We start from the raw sequence: 18195 nt of genomic DNA, 5'->3' as shown, positions 1-18195 counted from the left end.
CTGTTTGTGGTTCTGGAGTTTTTAAGCTATTTTCTGGAGTTGTACTTTTATCTTCCCCTGAAATGATCTTTACTTATATTAATCCTGCGTGTGTGTGTGTGTGTGTGTCTCAAAATCCTTAAATCTAAGTTTTCTCTCTCTCCTGATTGGATAAAATTGGTATCCTCATCTGAAAATGCATTTTCGGTTTAAGCGCAGGAGAGACATGTTTCTGAACAAATTATACGTATGAGAATATAGTGTGTATATATATTTTTTCTTTGTCCAAGGGTTTTTCTAAAATCTTAACCGAAGACAAAAAAGACAATCTTATGGATGTGTAGTTAAAAGCTAAAGTACAATACAGTATAATACTCAAAAGAACATGAGTCAGACAGTACTTTCAGTCATTCAATCCTTGCCACTACAAAATATGGTCGCAAAGGTATTATATTTCACTGAATTAGACAAACTTTTCCACAGCGGCTGCGGTGGAGGGCGATTGTGCGCGCCTCGGCGATGGACAGCGGCTGGACGGCGGGGAGGGTGCCCCGGCCCGTGTGCGTTCATCGGCGGTCTGCGGTCCAAGGGAGGCGATGGCCACTTCGTTGACTCTTCTCGGCGCGTCTCGACTCGACAGGAGGCGAGGCGTGAGGCGGCTGATCTACAAGCTCGCAACGCGGCACATCACAAGTTTCCGCCTCACAGAGGCCTACAGGCTCCTGTGATGACACTGATTCACTTTCTCGTTTTTTTTAGTCATGTTGTATTGTCATGACTGAAAGGGAGGAGGTGATGTAAAGTGAATTCAGATTAGAATGAAAGTTTTCGGACAAAGGGCAACTCGACAACAGAGCGGCCTACGCCATGCGGTGCATAAGTGTACTGCATCACAAAGCTCGTTTGACCCGTGTGCGCTGACTGATGAACATCGAAGGTGAGACGAGAAGAAGAGAAACGTTACAGAAGATTCTATTATATCAGATGGATATCGTTCCATTTGATTCCAAATGTATGTTTACGTTTGTCTAGTTCAACATATAATGGGCATGTATGTTGATTTTATGTGTCAGGTATTTAATTAGATAAGTTGGCTTAATGGGGATGAATATGCCTAAGGGAGATTTGGATCTGAATAGAAATATTTACCGGAGTAAAATTAGTTAGATGTTTCTTTGTCAGGCGAAAGACAGTGCTCCTGTCGTACGCATAAGTGTTAATCGTCCTAATTGTGCATAAAGTACTTATTTTTGTTCGAATAAATTTGTGAATGGGAAAAGTCAACGAAAGTATTTCTGCTATGACATGTGGGGAAAACTCTAAAGTTATATAAATTACTCTAGGATTTTAACGTTAGTAGGTAATAGTAGCATGCACGAGATCTGGAAAAACATACAGGGCCCCGGCCCGAGGGCGTTAATCGCGGGGTGTAGGGTTTATGGTCGCCGCAGTGCTGTTATTTGTACGAGCCTTGGGAAATCTAGAGTGTTGAAATAATTATAGATGATTTCTGCATGTCCTAAAAAGAGGAGTTAACTAAACAAAAATGAATCATTTTATGGATGACTATGGTAAAATGTATCCTTGACATTAACTGATGCTAAGAGCATCAGATGTAAAGTTTGAAGAACCGTAACACACTTTGTATTCAATAATTGGGTGCTTTGGAGTGAAGCAAAAGGGGTTGGATTCAGCGACGGTGTATTGTGTTTAAGTGTCAGATATATGTTTACGGGTTATCATTTATGCCAATGATCATGTTTTGAGTTATGTAAAGGTTAAAGGTGAAGTTGATTACAGTACAGAGAGTGTGTAAGAGAGATTCTTACTGATAATACTGTAATGGAATGAGAACACTGGTAACAAGTTATGTGATTTGAATGCCTAGAAGTTTGTAAGCCATTTTTGAATTCTACTGTAATTGTTGATTTCTTTGTGTCATATTTTTTATGTTCCAGTCAGTGCCAAAGGGAGGACGAGGGTCAATTGTGTTTCCATATTCGTTTTTATGAGGCATGGTTGCCTCAAAGGGAGGTCTGATGTATCTGGAAACCACAATTAACACTAATATAGCTTAAACAACTGTTTAGTGTAGTATGACATTACATTGTCTTTCAGCAGTGCAAACGAGTCAGGACACAGAGGCTAGGAATTTCAGCTTGACCAACCATTTGGTACGGGGGTTGTATGCTAATAGATCAGCCTGCTGATAGCAGACCAGGACACCTACTGTTCTTCCTGGGCTTGTTTCCTGGTGACCATATATGGAGACAATTTGGACAATGTTGACCACTTTAGACTTCAGGGGGGTGGGGTAACCTGAGACCACCTTTGCATTTCCCTTTGTTGTCTCTGTCTTTCAGTTGTATAAATGTCTACTGTAAATGCTTGTAACAGTGAGTGTTAGTCCGGAGGCCGAGGGGCTGAGGGAAGGATCCATGGGGCTCCGGCCCCATGGCTGTCTGATTGCTGTATTGAACTCTGCAAATAAAATGGGACTCCGGAACAACTTTCATCTGCTTGCCTGAATGCCTGTGCTTCTTCATCCATCTATCTGTCTGCAGAACTTCTCCGTATTTTTGCCTGAGTATTTTCTAGTCTAAGTATTTAAGGTCTGATTATGCTCTATGGGGAGAGGAAAAGCACTCTCCCCTTTGTAGTTTATATTCATCACAGTCAAAGTGATCTGTTCCATATTATAGATCTATATCGTTTACTATATCTATCCATTCATTTATGGTGGAGGGATTCGGGAAGCAACCAGTGCAGTGTAAATACTTCTACATGTCGCAGATATCAGAATGCCATATAGGTATTCTTCAGATCTCCCTGTCCAGAAATGTACATATCCCAAAAATGTAGTAAACTCGAAGGACAAATTTGCACCAAATATTGTATTTATTCTCTGAAATTCTGCCCAGAAGGTTCTAATCACTGGACACCACCAGGAAATATGCCAATGGTTAGCCTCCAGAGATCCACACTGTCTCCAGCATGTCGCCTCCCCATCCGAAAAATGGGCCTTAGGCACTTCCACCCAAATTCCCTCCATACATCATACATGTGAATTTGTCAGAATATATTATTGACACTTATTTTAACCAAAATTGTTAACAATACCTTACCTTTAATCCCTGCCAAATTAACCATGTGTACATGAATTTATTTTTTGCAAGAAACTATTGTCTTTGTACTGGATGGGTTTTCTGAGGGGGTTCAAGGCCATAAAGAAAGGACTGTTTCCTAATGCAAGTCAATGAGTGCCGGGTGGACAAGCTTGGAACAAACCATCTCTTTGATTATATAGAGAATAAAGGAAGACATATCATATGCTTTTCTTCAATGTGCACACTAGAATTGTATTAATATCTCAAATGTATATAGCGCATTTCTAAGGACCGAGACACTTCACATCGTACGTTTTAGACTGTGCTGTCAAACCTTGAAACCTGATGAATCTGCCATAGTGAACACTGCCCAGTCAGAAATGTACTACTGTACTGTATCAAGTGTGTGTGTGTGTGTGTGTGTGTGTGTGTGTGTGTGTGTGTGTGTGTGTGTGTGTTGTGATTGGCATTGCTGTCATGTGATCTGTGGGGGATTAGCAGAGTCTATACCTTGCCTTGGGCTAAAGTCACAAGTTTAGAACTGGCATCTGGATTTTCTAGGCCAACGAGTCATGGACCTGTGGTTCAAGAATACCTGAACAGCAGCTTCATCACCCCACGAACCCTTTGGATTCAAATGTAGGACATATACTTGAAATCTTAATTAAATAGTTTCCCTCGATGTATTGGGCTTACACTTGGCTGAAATTAGAGCACCGTATCAGTCTAATTTTGACTTTTAGCCATTAGCAGTGATTGCCCGTCTACAGAAAATGTTTTGTCCGGTCAGTATGCAGTATATAATTCAGTAGATCCCAGCCTATACATTTTTAAATGCCATTCACTACCATTAATGTTAAATCAGTGCATGTGGGAGAACATGAAACCTTAAAGCTGCTAGGTATAAGTAGGCCTAATTCACCATTTTAAAAGTCAAACACTGTTGATTTTATCTAAACAATACAATACATCTATCAATGCCTGGATAAATAGTTCCTTACAAGAGCTGCATTCTGAACTCATATATTTGAGCTTTTTGAGTGTTTTAACAACAACCCCTCCTATGATTGTAATATGTATATGGGCTGAGGTACGTATAGTTTTGAACCAAAGAAAAGGCAGATAATTTGACCTCAGTCTAAATCAAACATAAAATATAAACAAAAGGCCAACTCTAACCCACAATATATAATTGTGTGGTGATAAATAGCTGTTTAAAGAATATATTTTTAAATTCTCAAAACTGAGTGTTGACGTTGGCCCAAAGGCCACCAGGTCACATTGTCTCCTATCAGATGACCTATCTTTGAAGGGAAATGGGAGTTTGATTGATTGATTGAAGTATTTATTAACAGATTGGAGAATTACAGTACATTTCAAGCACAACTCAATACAAAACTGTTAACTGTATTTGACTCCATAAAGCATTTCACTTGTTTACAATAGGGTCCACCATGTTCAATTAAAGTAAATGGCTTGTATCAAAACATTTTTACATCAGTATTTATTGATACATGGCAGCAGAGTGTGCATGCTGGTAATAAATGGCAGGTGTCAAAGAGTCAATATATCTTGTAAATATTTCCAACCCAATTCATATATGCCCTGCCAAAGAAGACTACTCAAAATCACAAACTTTTGAGTTGAAGAAAATACAACCGATGTACAGTGCATTATGAGAAAAGATTTGACTTACAATTACAATTATTTTTTAATGCATTTTCACCCCCCATTTTCTCGCCAATGTAGTCATTGCCATGTAGACTGTGGTCCCTGTTGTTACATCGCCCCCTACTGTTGTCCTGAGGAGGGGTAGACAACCTCATCCTCCATGACACATTCATTCATTCACCGGGAGAGTGCAACACACAGAGGTTCACGTTATCTCCACGTTATTCACAAATTATCTGCCTCAGAATACTGGCACCAAGGGAGATTTTACACAGCTGAAGTGTACAATGCATTATGAATATTCAGCTGATATATGATGTGTTATATACAGTAACTCTAGCTCTTACAATTTGCAAATCACAGAAATATATACCAAGCGACGAACAGGGCTACACAATACACATGCAGTTTATTATATACCAAGGGACGAAAATGGGCTACACAATACACATGCAGTTTATTATATACCAACAAGGGACGAGCAGGGCTACACAATACACATGCAGTTTATTATATACCAACAAGGGACGAGCAGGGCTACACAATACACATGCAGTTTATTATATACCAACAAGGGACGAACAGGGCTACACAATACACATGCAGTTTATTATATACCAACAAGGGACGAGCAGGGCTACACAATACACATGCAGTTTATTATATACCAACAAGGGACGAGCAGGGCTACACAATACACATGCAGTTTATTATATACCAAGCGATGAGCAGGGCTACACAATACACATGCAGTTTATTATATACCAAGCGATGAGCAGGGCTACACAATACACATGCAGTTTATTATATACCAAGCGATGAGCAGGGCTACACAATACACATGCAGTTTATTATATACCAACAAGCGACGAGCAGGGCTACACAATACACATGCAGTTTATTATATACCAAGCGATGAGCAGGGCTACACAATACACATGCAGTTTATTATATACCAACAAGCGACGAGCAGGGCTACACAATACACATGCAGTTTATTATATACCAAGGGACGAGCAGGGCTACACAATACACATGCAGTTTATTATATACCACCAAGGGACGAGCAGGGCTACACAATACACATGCAGTTTATTATATACCAACAAGGGACGAGCAGGGCTACACAATACACATGCAGTTTATTATATACCAACAAGGGACGAGCAGGGCTACACAATACACATGCAGTTTATTATATACCAACAAGGGACGAGCAGGGCTACACAATACACATGCAGTTTATTATATACCAAGGGACGAACAGGGCTACACAATACACATGCAGTTTCACTTCAGGAACAAACTGAAGAAGTCAGCTGGTGGTTTGTTTCCATGCTCAGCAGCACTCATATCTGCTTGGTGGCAGAAGTCTGGAGGGTTGAGCTCTTGGGGGTCCGCAATTCCAATAACGTTATTGAAGAGGCTAGAGTAACAGAGGGACAGAGGTTTCAGTTTAAATTAATGTAATAATGCTACTGAATAGCACTAGTGCTGATGATTTCTTGTATGTTATTGTACTATACGTCTTTATATATCTTGATGAATTTAATACATACATAGGACCACAATGGAAACAAGCCCTTAGGGCTTTAATTGTGTTATCCTTATAGCATATTTGTATAATCATACCACTGTACTATTTTGCAAACTGAGATTCCAGAGATTTAGAAAATGTACTTTTATTCTTCTTTTGCAAGCTGTTCAAAAATAATGTTCAAAAATCATTCTTCCAAATAGGGTTTCACAAGAAAGGTAGTTCACGAAAAAGGAAACAAAAAACTTACAGACCTCTAATCAAGCCTAAGTTTAAAGCCGAACCTTTCACTGAGGGCGTGTTTAAAACAACACAACAGTCTAGCTATACTCTGTGCTACTGACTGGTCACTATAAAGGCAGAGCTATCCAGCATGGTGCCCTTCTATTCCCTCTACTACCTGAAACTGGAATCCCTTCCCCACCCACAATCTGGGCCTTTCAATTGTTGGGTCAAACCAACAGTGTTGAGCTCTGGTTTAAGACTATAGTTTCACCAACCTCTCTAGCCAAAATAAACACAGAAAACATTTCCCAAACCTTACGGACATCATAATCCGCAAGGTGTTCTAATCATGTTTTTAGCAAACAACTAAAAATATAATAATATAAAGTTACATACCGGTATACAAATACACACACACACACCCGCCCGCATAAGTGGTAAGTCCCAATTAGGTTCCTCCACCAACCTATAAAAGGATCCCCAGAATCAGCTTTGACTGTTTTTTGTTTTTTGTCAGCTATAGCCAGTCAGCTATAGCTGACTGAGGCCATTTGGTCTTGCTGAAGAATATGGCTCTTGTGGTTTGTATGAGGTGAAGTTCTCTTTTGAGTGGGAAGTTAACACTGAATTTAAAGTTGTTTTGACTTCATTTCACAAGTAGACCTATTTTGCTCTTTCCAGGGTGCTTTTGCTGTCACATTTGGCATGTGGAACATTTGGACAACATGCAAAACGTGGTAAGTAGTCCTGTGTTAGCCACAAGCAAAATGGATGCTATCAATGCTATTTGCACCTAGTTGTGACGGGCCATTTAGTGAAACAGAAAAGTCCTATCTTGATTGTATTAACCAGTGAGTGGTTTTCAGCCATGACTGCCTGTGGTAAAGACAGACTGACTTTCCCACTTATGTCTTTGTACCCCCAGTATTTTATGTTTCAGTACAATCACCTTATGCATTACAAATGATGGACAAACTCAGTTGAAATATATATTTATTGAGTTAAAGAAAACGCTCATTGCTCAACCAAACTTACTCCCTGTTTTTGGGTTGATCATCCAAAACAGTCACAGCTGATTCCGGGGATCCTTTTATAGGCTGGTGGAGGAACCTAATTGTGTGTGTGTGTGTGTGTGTGTGTGTGTGTGTGTGTGTGTGTGTGTGTGTGTGTGTGTGTGTGTGTGTGTGTGTGTGTGTGTGTGTGTGTGTGTGTGTGTGTGTGTGTGTGTGTGTGTGTGTGTGTGTGTGTGTGTGTGTGTGTGTGTGTGTGTGTGTGTGTGTGTGTGTGTGTGTGTGTGTGTGTGTGTGTGTGTGTGTGTGTGTGTGTGTGTGTGTGTGTGTGTGTGTGTGTGTGTGTGTGTGTGTGTGTGTGTGTGTGTGTGTGTGTGAGACTTTATATTATTATATTTTTAGTTGTTTGCTAAAAACATGATTAGAACACCTTGCGGATTATGATGTCCGTAAGGTTTGGGAAATGTTTTCTGTGTTTATTTTGGCTAGAGAGGTTGGTGAAACTATAGTCTTAAACCAGAGCTCAAGACTGTTGGTTTGACCCAACAATTGAAAGGCCCAGATTGTGGGTGGGGAAGGGATTCCAGTTTCAGGTAGTAGAGGGAGGAGAAGGGCACAATGCTGGATAGCTCTGCCTTTATAGTGAACAGTCAGTAGCTCAGAGTATAGCTAGACTGTTGTGTTGTTTTAAACACGCCCTCAGTGAAAGGTTCGGCTTTAAACTTAGGCTTGATTAGAGGTCTGTAAGTTTTTTGTTTCCTTTTTCGTGAACTACCTTTCTTGTGAAACCCTATTTGGAAGAATGATTTTTGAACATTATTTTTTAACAGCTTGCAAAAGAAGAATAAAAGTACATTTTCTAAATCTCTGGAGTGTAATTTCTGTTCACCTAGCCCTCATCCAAACGGACTCATTTACACTGCCCAAAATAATCATATTTGAACTGGGGACCCCCAAAATGATATTTGAACTGGCTACTCCCCCACCCTGATATTGCAATTGGAATGTAGGATTTGTGTCATTCAACTTAGTTTGACTCGGTTATTGTGAAATAGCAGATGATAAAGATCTACAAGCTCTCGATGCGAGGCATTGTGAGCTTGTAATGTAGATTGTCTATTTTCAAAAGGATTGTCTTTCTTATACAATTTAGCCACTGTTTTATAGGGTAGTTTATTGATTATCTTTATTTTTTTGAGGTATTAAATGTCTTAAGTCCTATTTATGATATGTACATGGCTGCCATCCTGCCAGCAAGGTGCTACCTAGGTGCAACTTCCCATAGACAGCCCATTCATCCAAACAACAGTCCTATCTGTCTTAAATAACGTCAAACTCACCTACATTGCATGGCTGTACGGAAAGCTTGAATTATCCTCTTTCTATCTGCAATGTGTTTGTTAATAAAAATCCACTGTAGACATGTTATGAGCTACTCCCTGTCAAGAAATTCTTTTCAGATTTTTTTCTAAGTGCTCGTTGACTATCACTCAACAGCCCATGTGTACCACCTATTTAGTTTGCACATAATGCAGGAGGCAGCAGGAGGTTGCTTCCAAACTCTGACACTTGAAAAATAATCATCTGCAAGGAATTTCTTGACAGGAAGTAGCTCATAACATGTCTATGGTAGAATTTTATGAAACAAACACTTTGCACATAGTAAGACGACAATTCAAGCTTTCCGTACAGCTGCAATGTTGGTGAGTTTGATGTTTTAATACAATTAAATGGGGCTTTTCTGTTTGGATGAAATGGCTGTCTATGGGAAGTCTCACCTCGGTAGCACCTTGCTGGCAAGATGGCAGCCGTGTGCATATCATCAGTCACTTCACTGTCATCTGAGGATGCCCCCCCCCTGCAAATCATGTGGGGGGTCCTGACCCACAGGTTGAGATTCTTGAGAACCACTGTATTAAACTACGATATTTCCAAATTGCACCTGTACAGACAGACAGCTTGGGTTATCGTCTTTATCTCTGTCAATTCTTTGCAAAATGGTTATGAGCAACCTTCTGTCAACAAACTCTGTGCAGTTATTTTTGGACTTTTCAATGTCTTGAAATTTGGAAGCACTTGTAAATCAATCAACATCCTCTGTTGCACCAACTGAAATTGCACAAATGCAGGAGGCAGCAGGATGTTCAGTAGGTCTAATTGAAAACGAGTGATTCCAAACTCTAACACAGGAAAATTATAAAAAAAATAATCCCTGCACCTGCAGAGTTTATTGACGGAAAGTTATGTAACATAATGATGGTGGATGTTTATGAAACTAAGACTTGACAAGAGACAAAGAGGATAAGCCAAGCTGTCCGTACAGTTGTGATGTTGGGGATTGTCATTTAATACAATCAGATAGGACTTTTCTGTTTGATGACTGGGCTGTCAATGGAGGACATGGATGGCATCTAAATTTCTTGCGGCTAGTCGTGTAATGTGTGTATGGTAAATGGTCATGATTAACAGTAACCCATAATCGATGTACATGACTGAACCATTAACTCTCCACAGCACTAAACTACAAAGCTCGTGGACCAAGTAGCCTTACACCTTACTTCACGTCACCTGGTGTTGTTCACAGCCAGTACCAAAAGCAGTCTTCAGCCCCTAATGAAGCTTTTGGTGCTTCCTTGTTCGAGAGTCATGGAAGTTCTCCCAATAGGCCTAGTAACAATCCTAGCAATCAGCCAGAGAAGGCTCGTTTCCAGCTTACAGATGCGGAACCTGTTTACCAGACCAAGAAAGGTATGTGGGATGTTATTAACACTCCTGAAGGCCAGCAAACCAGCAATCAACCAGAGCAGTCACCCTCCTCTACTTCCTTGAACAATGTCCCTACCAGTTCTGAAAGTTTTATTAGTAACAATCCTAGCTATCAGCAAGAGAAGCCTCGTTTCAAGCTTAGAGATGCGAAACCTGTTTACCAGACCAAGAAAGGTATGGGGGACGTTATTGACACTCCTGAAAGCCAGCAAACCAGCAATCAACCAGAACAGCTATCCCTCTCTACTTCCTTGAACAGTGTCCCTACAAGTTCTGGAAGTTTTATATCTGTGAACCCTGGTACTGTTTCTTATTCTAGTCTGGGAGGTGGAGATGTGTCTGGTAAAAGTCCTAACCGCCAGCAACAGCAGGGTACTATTACAAGGAATGTTTATGAGAGCAAGAAAGGCATGTTGGATATTGCCTCACAACATGAAGGGGGTGGTTCTAGCAACCTGAAGCCCATTTCGTCAGTTGGAACTTACCAATCCATGCCTCAGGCACTCCCTTATACTGACAAACCACAGCTACTTCAACGGCCTGCCAGTGCCTACCAGTCCGAACCAGAGCGCCCTCGGAGGCCTTACCAGTCCAATCCACAGCCCCTAAGGCCTTACGAGCCCACACCACCACCACCTCAGAGGCTACCTCTGGCACCTGCTTACCAGTCGCAGCCACCCCAGAAACCTGCTTACCAGTCACAGCAGCCACCTCAGAGGCCTGCTTACCAGTCACAGCAGCCACCCCAGAGGCCTGCTTACCAGTCCCAACCACTGGCCGCTCCTTGGCCTCAATGGCCTGCATACCCGCCCCAACCACAGCAGCCCGCCCAAAGGCCTGTATACCCGTCCCAACCACAGCAGCCCGCCCAGAGGCCTTTATACCCGTTGCAGGAGCCACACCACCCACCCCAGAGGCCTGCTTACCAGTCACAGCAGCCACCCCAAAGGCCTGCTTACCAGTCACAGCAGCCACCCCAGAGGCCTGCTTACCAGTCCCAACCACTGGCCGCTCCTTGGCCTCAATGGCCTGCATACCCGCCCCAACCACAGCAGCCCGCCCAGAGGCCTGTATACCCGTCCCAACCACAGCATCCCGCCCCAAGGCCTGTATTCCTGTCCCAACCACAGCAGCCCGCCCCAAGGCCTGTATTCCTGCCCCAACCACAGCAGCCCGCCCTGGTTTCTTATTCTAGTCTGGGAGGTGGAGATGTGTCTGGTAAAAGTCCTAACCGCCAGCAACAGCAGGGTACTATTACAAGGAATGTTTATGAGAGCAAGAAAGGCATGTTGGATATTGCCTCACAACATGAAGGGGGTGGTTCTAGCAACCTGAAGCCCATTTTGTCAGTTGGAACTTACCAATCCATGCCTCAGGCACTCCCTTATACTGACAAACCACAGCTACTTCAACGGCCTGCCAGTGCCTACCAGTCCGAACCAGAGCGCCCTCGGAGGCCTTACCAGTCCAATCCACAGCCTCTAAGGCCTTACGAGTCCACACCACCACCACCTCAGAGGCTACCTCTGGCACCTTCTTACCAGTCGCAGCCACCCCAGAAACCTGCTTACCAGTCACAGCAGCCACCTCAGAGGCCTGCTTACCAGTCACAGCAGCCACCTCAGAGGCCTGCTTACCAGTCACAGCAGCCACCCCAGAGGCCTGCTTACCAGTCCCAACCACTGGCCGCTCCTTGGCCTCAATGGCCTGCATACCCGCCCCAACCACAGCAGCCCGCCCAGAGGCCTGTATACCCGTCCCAACCACAGCAGCCCGCCCCAAGGCCTGTATTCCTGCTCCAACCACAGCAGCCCGCCCTGGTTTCTTATTCTAGTCTGGGAGGTGGAGATGTGTCTGGTAAAAGTCCTAACCGCCAGCAACAGCAGGGTACTGATACAAGGAATGTTTATGAGAGCAAGAAAGGCATGTTGGATATTGCCTCACAACATGAAGGGGGTGGTTCTAGCAACCTGAAGCCCATTTCGTCAGTTGGAACTTACCAATCCATGCCTCAGGCACTCCCTTATACTGACAAACCACAGCTACTTCAACGGCCTGCCAGTGCCTACCAGTCCGAACCAGAGCGCCCTCGGAGGCCTTACCAGTCCAATCCACAGCCCCTAAGGCCTTACGAGTCCACACCACCTCAGAGGCTACCTCTGGCACCTTCTTACCACTCGCAGCCACCCCAGAAACCTGCTTACCAGTCACAGCAGCCACCTCAGAGGCCTGCTTACCAGTCACAGCAGCCACCTCAGAGACCTGCTTACCAGTCACAGCAGCCACCCCAGAGGCCTGCTTACCAGTCCCAACCACTGGCCGCTCCTTGGCCTCAATGGCCTGCATACCCGCCCCAACCACAGCAGCCCGCCCAGAGGCCTGTATACCCGTCCCAACCACAGCAGCCCGCCCAGAGTCCTTTATACCCGTTGCAGGAGCCACACCACCCACCCCAGAGGCCTGCTTACCAGTCACAGCAGCCACCCCAAAGGCCTGCTTACCAGTCACAGCAGCCACCCCAGAGGCCTGCTTACCAGTCCCAACCCCTGGCCGCTCCTTGGCCTCAATGGCCTGCATACCCGCCCCAACCACAGCAGCCCGCCCAGAGGCCTGTATACCCGTCTCAACCACAGCATCCCGCCCAGAGGCCTTTATACCCGTCCAAACCACAGCAGCCTGCAGTCCCGTCCCAACCACAGCAGCCTGCATTCCCGTCCCAACCACAGCAGCCTGCATTCCCATCCCAACCACAGCAGCCCGCCCCAAGGCCTGTATTCCTGTCCCAACCACAGCAGCCCGCCCCAAGGCCTGTATTCCTGCCCCAACCACAGCAGCCCGCCCAGAGGCCTGTATACCCACCCCAACCACAGCAGCCCGCCCCAAGGCCTGTATACCTGCCCCAACCACAGAAGCCCGCCCAGAGGCCTGTATACTCACCCCTACCACAGCAGTCTGCCCAGAGGAATGTATTCCTGTCCCAACCACAGCAGCCTGTATACCTGCCCCAACCACAGCAGCCCTCCCAGAGGCCTGTATACCCACCCCAACCACAGCAGCCCGCCCAGAGGCCTGTATATCCACCCCATCCACAGCAGCCCGCCCCAAGGCCTGTATTCCTGTCCCAACCACAGCAGCCTGTATTCCCGCCCCAACCACAGCAGCCCGCCCCAAGGCCTGTATTCCTGTACCAACCACAGCAGCCCGCCCCAAGGCCTGTATTCCTGCCCCAACCACAGCAGCCCTCCCAGAGGCCTGTATACCTGCCCCAACCACAGCAGCCCGCCCCAAGGCCTGTATTCCTGCCCCAACCACAGCAGCAGCCAGTTATTAACACTCCTGAAGGCCAGCAAACCAGCAATCAACCAGAGCAGTCACCCTCCTCTACTTCCTTGAACAATGTCCCTACCAGTTCTGAAAGTTTTATTAGTAACAATCCTAGCTATCAGCAAGAGAAGCCTCGTTTCAAGCTTACAGATGCGAAACCTGTTTACCAGACCAAGAAAGGTATGTGGGACGTTATTGACACTCCTGAAAGCCAGCAAACCAGCAATCAACCAGAGCAGCTATCCCTCTCTACTTCCTTGAACAGTGTCCCTACAAGTTCTGGAAGTTTTATATCTGTGAACCCTGGTACGGTTTCTTATTCTAGTCTGGGAGGTGGAGATGTGTCTGGTAAAAGTCCTAACCGCCAGCAACAGCAGGGTACTGATACAAGGAATGTTTCTGAGAGCAAGAAAGGCATGTGGGATATTGCCTCACAACATGAAGGGGGTGGTTCTAGCAACCTGAAGCCCATTTCGTCAGTTGGAACTTACCAATCCATGCCTCAGGCACTCCCTTATACTGACAAACCACAGCTACTTCAACGGCCTGCCAGTGCCTACCAGTCCGAACCAGAGCGCCCTCGGAGGCCTTACCAGTCCAATCCACAGCCCCTAAGGCCTTACGAGTCCACACCACCACCACCTCAGAGGCTACCTCTGGCACCTGCTTACCAGTGGCAGCCACCCCAGAAACCTGCTTACCAGTCACAGCAGCCACTTCAGAGGCCTGCTTACCAGTCACAGTGGCCCATATACTCACCCCTGCCCCAATCACAGTGGCCCATATACCGGCTCCCCAAACCACAGCAGCCTGCCCAGAGTCCTGTATACTCATCCCAACTGCAGAGTCCTGTATACTCATCCCAACTGCAGAGTCCTGTATACTCATCCCAACCGCAGAGTCCTGTAGATCAGTCACAATCACAGAGGCCTCTATACCATCCCCAACCACAGCAGCCTGCCCAGAGGACTGTATACTCATCCCAACTGCAGAGTCCTGTATACTCATCCCAACTGCAGAGTCCTGTATACTCATCCCAACTGCAGAGTCCTGTATACTCATCCCAACTGCAGAGTCCTGTATACTCAGACCAAATGCAGAGTCCTGTATACTCATCCCAACTGCACAGTCCTGTATACTCACCCCTGCCCCAATCACAGTGGCCCATATACCGGCTCCCCAAACCACAGCAGCCCGCCCAGAGTCCTGTATACTCATCCCAACCGCAGAGTCCTGTATACTCATCCCAACCGCAGAGTCCTGTAGATCAGTCACAATCATAGAGTCCTCTATACCATCCCCAACCACAGCAGCCTGCCCAGAGGACTGTATACCAGACTGGTCAGAAGCCAAGTGACCACAGGCCCCAGTCTAGCTATGACTCAAATCCTGCACAATGGCAAAGTAAAAGCGGTCAAAAGCAGACGCATGACGCATACCCGTCCAAACCACAGCAGCCTGCAGTCCCGTCCCAACCACAGCAGCCTGCATTCCCGTCCCAACCACAGCAGCCTGCATTCCCGTCCCAACCACAGCAGCCCGCCCCAAGGCCTGTATTCCTGTCCCAACCACAGCAGCCCACCCCACGGCCTGTATTCCTGCCCCAACCACAGCAGCCCGCCCAGAGGCCTGTATACCCACCCCAACCACAGCAGCCCGCCCCAAGGCCTGTATTCCTGCCCCAACCACAGAAGCCCGCCCAGAGGCCTGTATACTCACCCCTACCACAGCAGTCTGCCCAGAGGAATGTATTCCTGTCCCAACCACAGCAGCCTGTATACCTGCCCCAACCACAGCAGCCCTCCCAGAGGCCTGTATACCCACCCCAACCACAGCAGCCCGCCCAGAGGCCTGTATATCCACCCCATCCACAGCAGCCCGCCCCAAGGCCTGTATTCCTGTCCCAACCACAGCAGCCTGCATTCCCGCCCCAACCACAGCAGCCCGCCCCAAGGCCTGTATTCCTGTCCCAACCACAGCAGCCTGTATACCTGCCCCAACCACAGCAGCCCTCCCAGAGGCCTGTATACCCACCCTTCAATCGGCAGCCTAGCTCCCAACCAGAACCATCCTACAAACAAGAGCCTTACGCTGCTTCTGTCGACTTTCCACAATTAATAAGGTATGTTAAGATAATTAAATCATGGTCTTCATCATAAATTCTTAATTTAACCCATTTTGACCTGAGATCAGATTCTAAAAATGTCTTCTACATCCTGGCAGTTTTCTGAAAAGGCTATGTTTCTATGTCAGTGGTTCTTCGATTTTTCAAAAATGGCAGACCTACAAGCTCGTGAGCTTGTAGATCTGCTATTTTTCAATAGCTAAAGCATAACATTATGCTAACACCAAAAGGGGTTCCCGCCCAAAATGGGTTAACAATGTTTTGTTCTTTATCGGCAGGGAGTGAAGATGAGGTGAAGATGTGCCCAAAAACTGGACTGGGTACAGTGTCTGCAGAGTAACTACACAATTGGCAAAGTAATTTTACTTCCCTTCTGTGCTCTTTACCCATATCTTTTTTTTTTTTTAAACTGCTTGTAGCACGTACAAAATATTTCACCCACTTTTGTTAAATCAGTAAATTTGTGATGTGGCAAAGTTTAGCAGTGGAAGATCTGTATGTGCAAACATTCAAAGACATTGTTGAACAGTGGTTGAAGTGGTCTAACTGAAACCTCAGTGGTAAAGTATTGGTATTTGACCACTTAAACCCCATTTATGCCTTGTGTACAACAGGTTCGTTCTTTGTAGATCTATATTCAAAACGTTCTCATCTATGACATGCCGCAAAATAAAATGGTTTTAAAGGAATATGAACTGCATCGGTTGATGGTTCTTATCTCTCCACAGATTCTTCAACCTGCGTTTACCTGGAACAGTGTCTGTTGTAGAAGTGTTTTAATAAAACTGCATGGAAGAAACTGTTTGTGGTTCTGGAGTTTTTAAGCTATTTTCTGGAGTTGTACTTTTATCTTCCCCTGAAATGATCTTTACTTATATTAATCCTGCGTGTGTGTGTCTCAAAATCCTTAAATCTAAGTTTTCTCTCTCTCCTGATTGGATAAAATTGGTATCCTCATCTGAAAATGCATTTTCGGTTTAAGCGCAGGAGAGACGAGGGTTTTTCTAAAATCTTAACCGAAGACAAAAAAGACAATCTTATGGATGTGTAGATAAAAGCTAAAGTACAATACAGTATAATACTCAAAAGAACATGAGTCAGACAGTATTTTCAGTCATTCAATCCTTGCCACTACAAAATATGGTCGCAAAGGTATTATATTTCACCGAATTAGACAAACTTTTCCTTTTGCAGTCAAAGTGATCTGTTCCATATTATAGATCTATATCGTTTACTATATCTATCCATTCATTTATGGTGGAGGGATTCGGGAAGCAACCAGTGCAGTGTAAATACTTCTACATGTCGCAGATATCAGAACTCCATATAGGTATTCTTCAGATCTCCCTGTCCAGAAATGTACATATCCCAAAAATGTAGTAAACTCGAAGGGCAAATTTGCACCAAATATTGTATTTATTCTCTGAAATTCTGCCCAGAAGGTTCTAATCACTGGACACCACCAGGAAATATGCCAATGGTTAGCCTCCCGAGATCCACACTGTCTCCAGCATGTCGCCTCCCCATCGGAGAAATGGGCCTTAGGCACTTCCACCCAAATTCCCTCCATACATCATACATGTGAATTTGTCAGAATATGTTATTGACACTTATTTTAACCAAAATTGTTAATAATACCCTACCTTTAATCCCTGCCAAATTAACCATGTGTACATGAATTTATTTTTTGCAAGAAACTATTGTCTTTGTACTGGATAGGTTTTCTGAGGGGGTTCAAGGCCATAAAGAAAGGACTGTTTCCTAATGCAAGTCAATGAGTGCCGGGTGGACAAGCTTGGAACAAACCATGTCTTTGATTATATAGAGAATAAAGGAAGACATATCGTATGCTTTTCTTCAATGTGCACTAGAATTGTATTAATATCTCAAATGTATATAGCGCATTTCTAAGGACCGAGACACTTCACATCGTAAGATTTAGACTGTGCTGTCAAACCTTGAAACCTGATGAATCTGCCATAGTGAACACTGCCCAGTCAGAAATGTACTACTGTACTGTATCAAGTGTGTGTGTGTGTGTGTGTTGTGATTGGCATTGCTGTCATGTGATCTGTGGGGGATTAGCAGAGTCTATACCTTGCCTTGGGCTAAAGTCACAAGTTTAGAACTGGCATCTGGATTTTCTAGGCCAATTCATATATGCCCTGCCAAAGAAGACTACTCAAAATCACAAACTTTTGAGTTGAAGAAAATACAACCGATGTACAGTGCATTATGAGAAAAGATTTGACTTATCAGTCACACTATACAATTATTTTTGAATGCATTTTCACTCCCCATTTTCTCGCCAATGTAGTCATTGCCAACATCTCATGTAGACTGTGGTCCCTGTTGTTACATAGCCCCCTACTGTTGTCCTGAGGAGGGGTAGACAACCTCATCCTCCATGACACATTCATTCATTCACCGGGAGAGTGCAACACACAGAGG

At 44.8% G+C, this 18195-nt stretch overlaps 1 protein-coding gene across 1 annotated transcript; it reads left to right on the top strand.

The window, feature by feature from the left end:
• The first annotated feature begins 7018 nt into the window (after positions 1-7018).
• LOC306930360 (uncharacterized protein) lies at positions 7019-16543 on the top strand. The gene is made up of 5 exons (XM_079511288.1): positions 7019-7111; positions 7201-7256; positions 10044-15741; positions 16023-16100; positions 16473-16543. The coding sequence occupies exons 1-3, from the start codon at positions 7089-7091 to the stop codon at positions 14900-14902; spliced, it is 4938 nt and encodes a 1645-aa protein (XP_079367414.1). The 5' UTR covers positions 7019-7088; the 3' UTR covers positions 14903-15741; positions 16023-16100; positions 16473-16543.
• Positions 16544-18195: the final 1652 nt, after the last annotated feature.

The sequence above is a fragment of the Electrona antarctica genome (assembly GCF_951216825.1).
Source record: "Electrona antarctica genome assembly, chromosome: 9".
Taxonomy (NCBI): Eukaryota; Metazoa; Chordata; class Actinopteri; order Myctophiformes; family Myctophidae; genus Electrona; species Electrona antarctica.
Note: the sequence above shows the minus strand (reverse complement) of the source record. Positions and strands in the feature narration are given on the sequence as shown.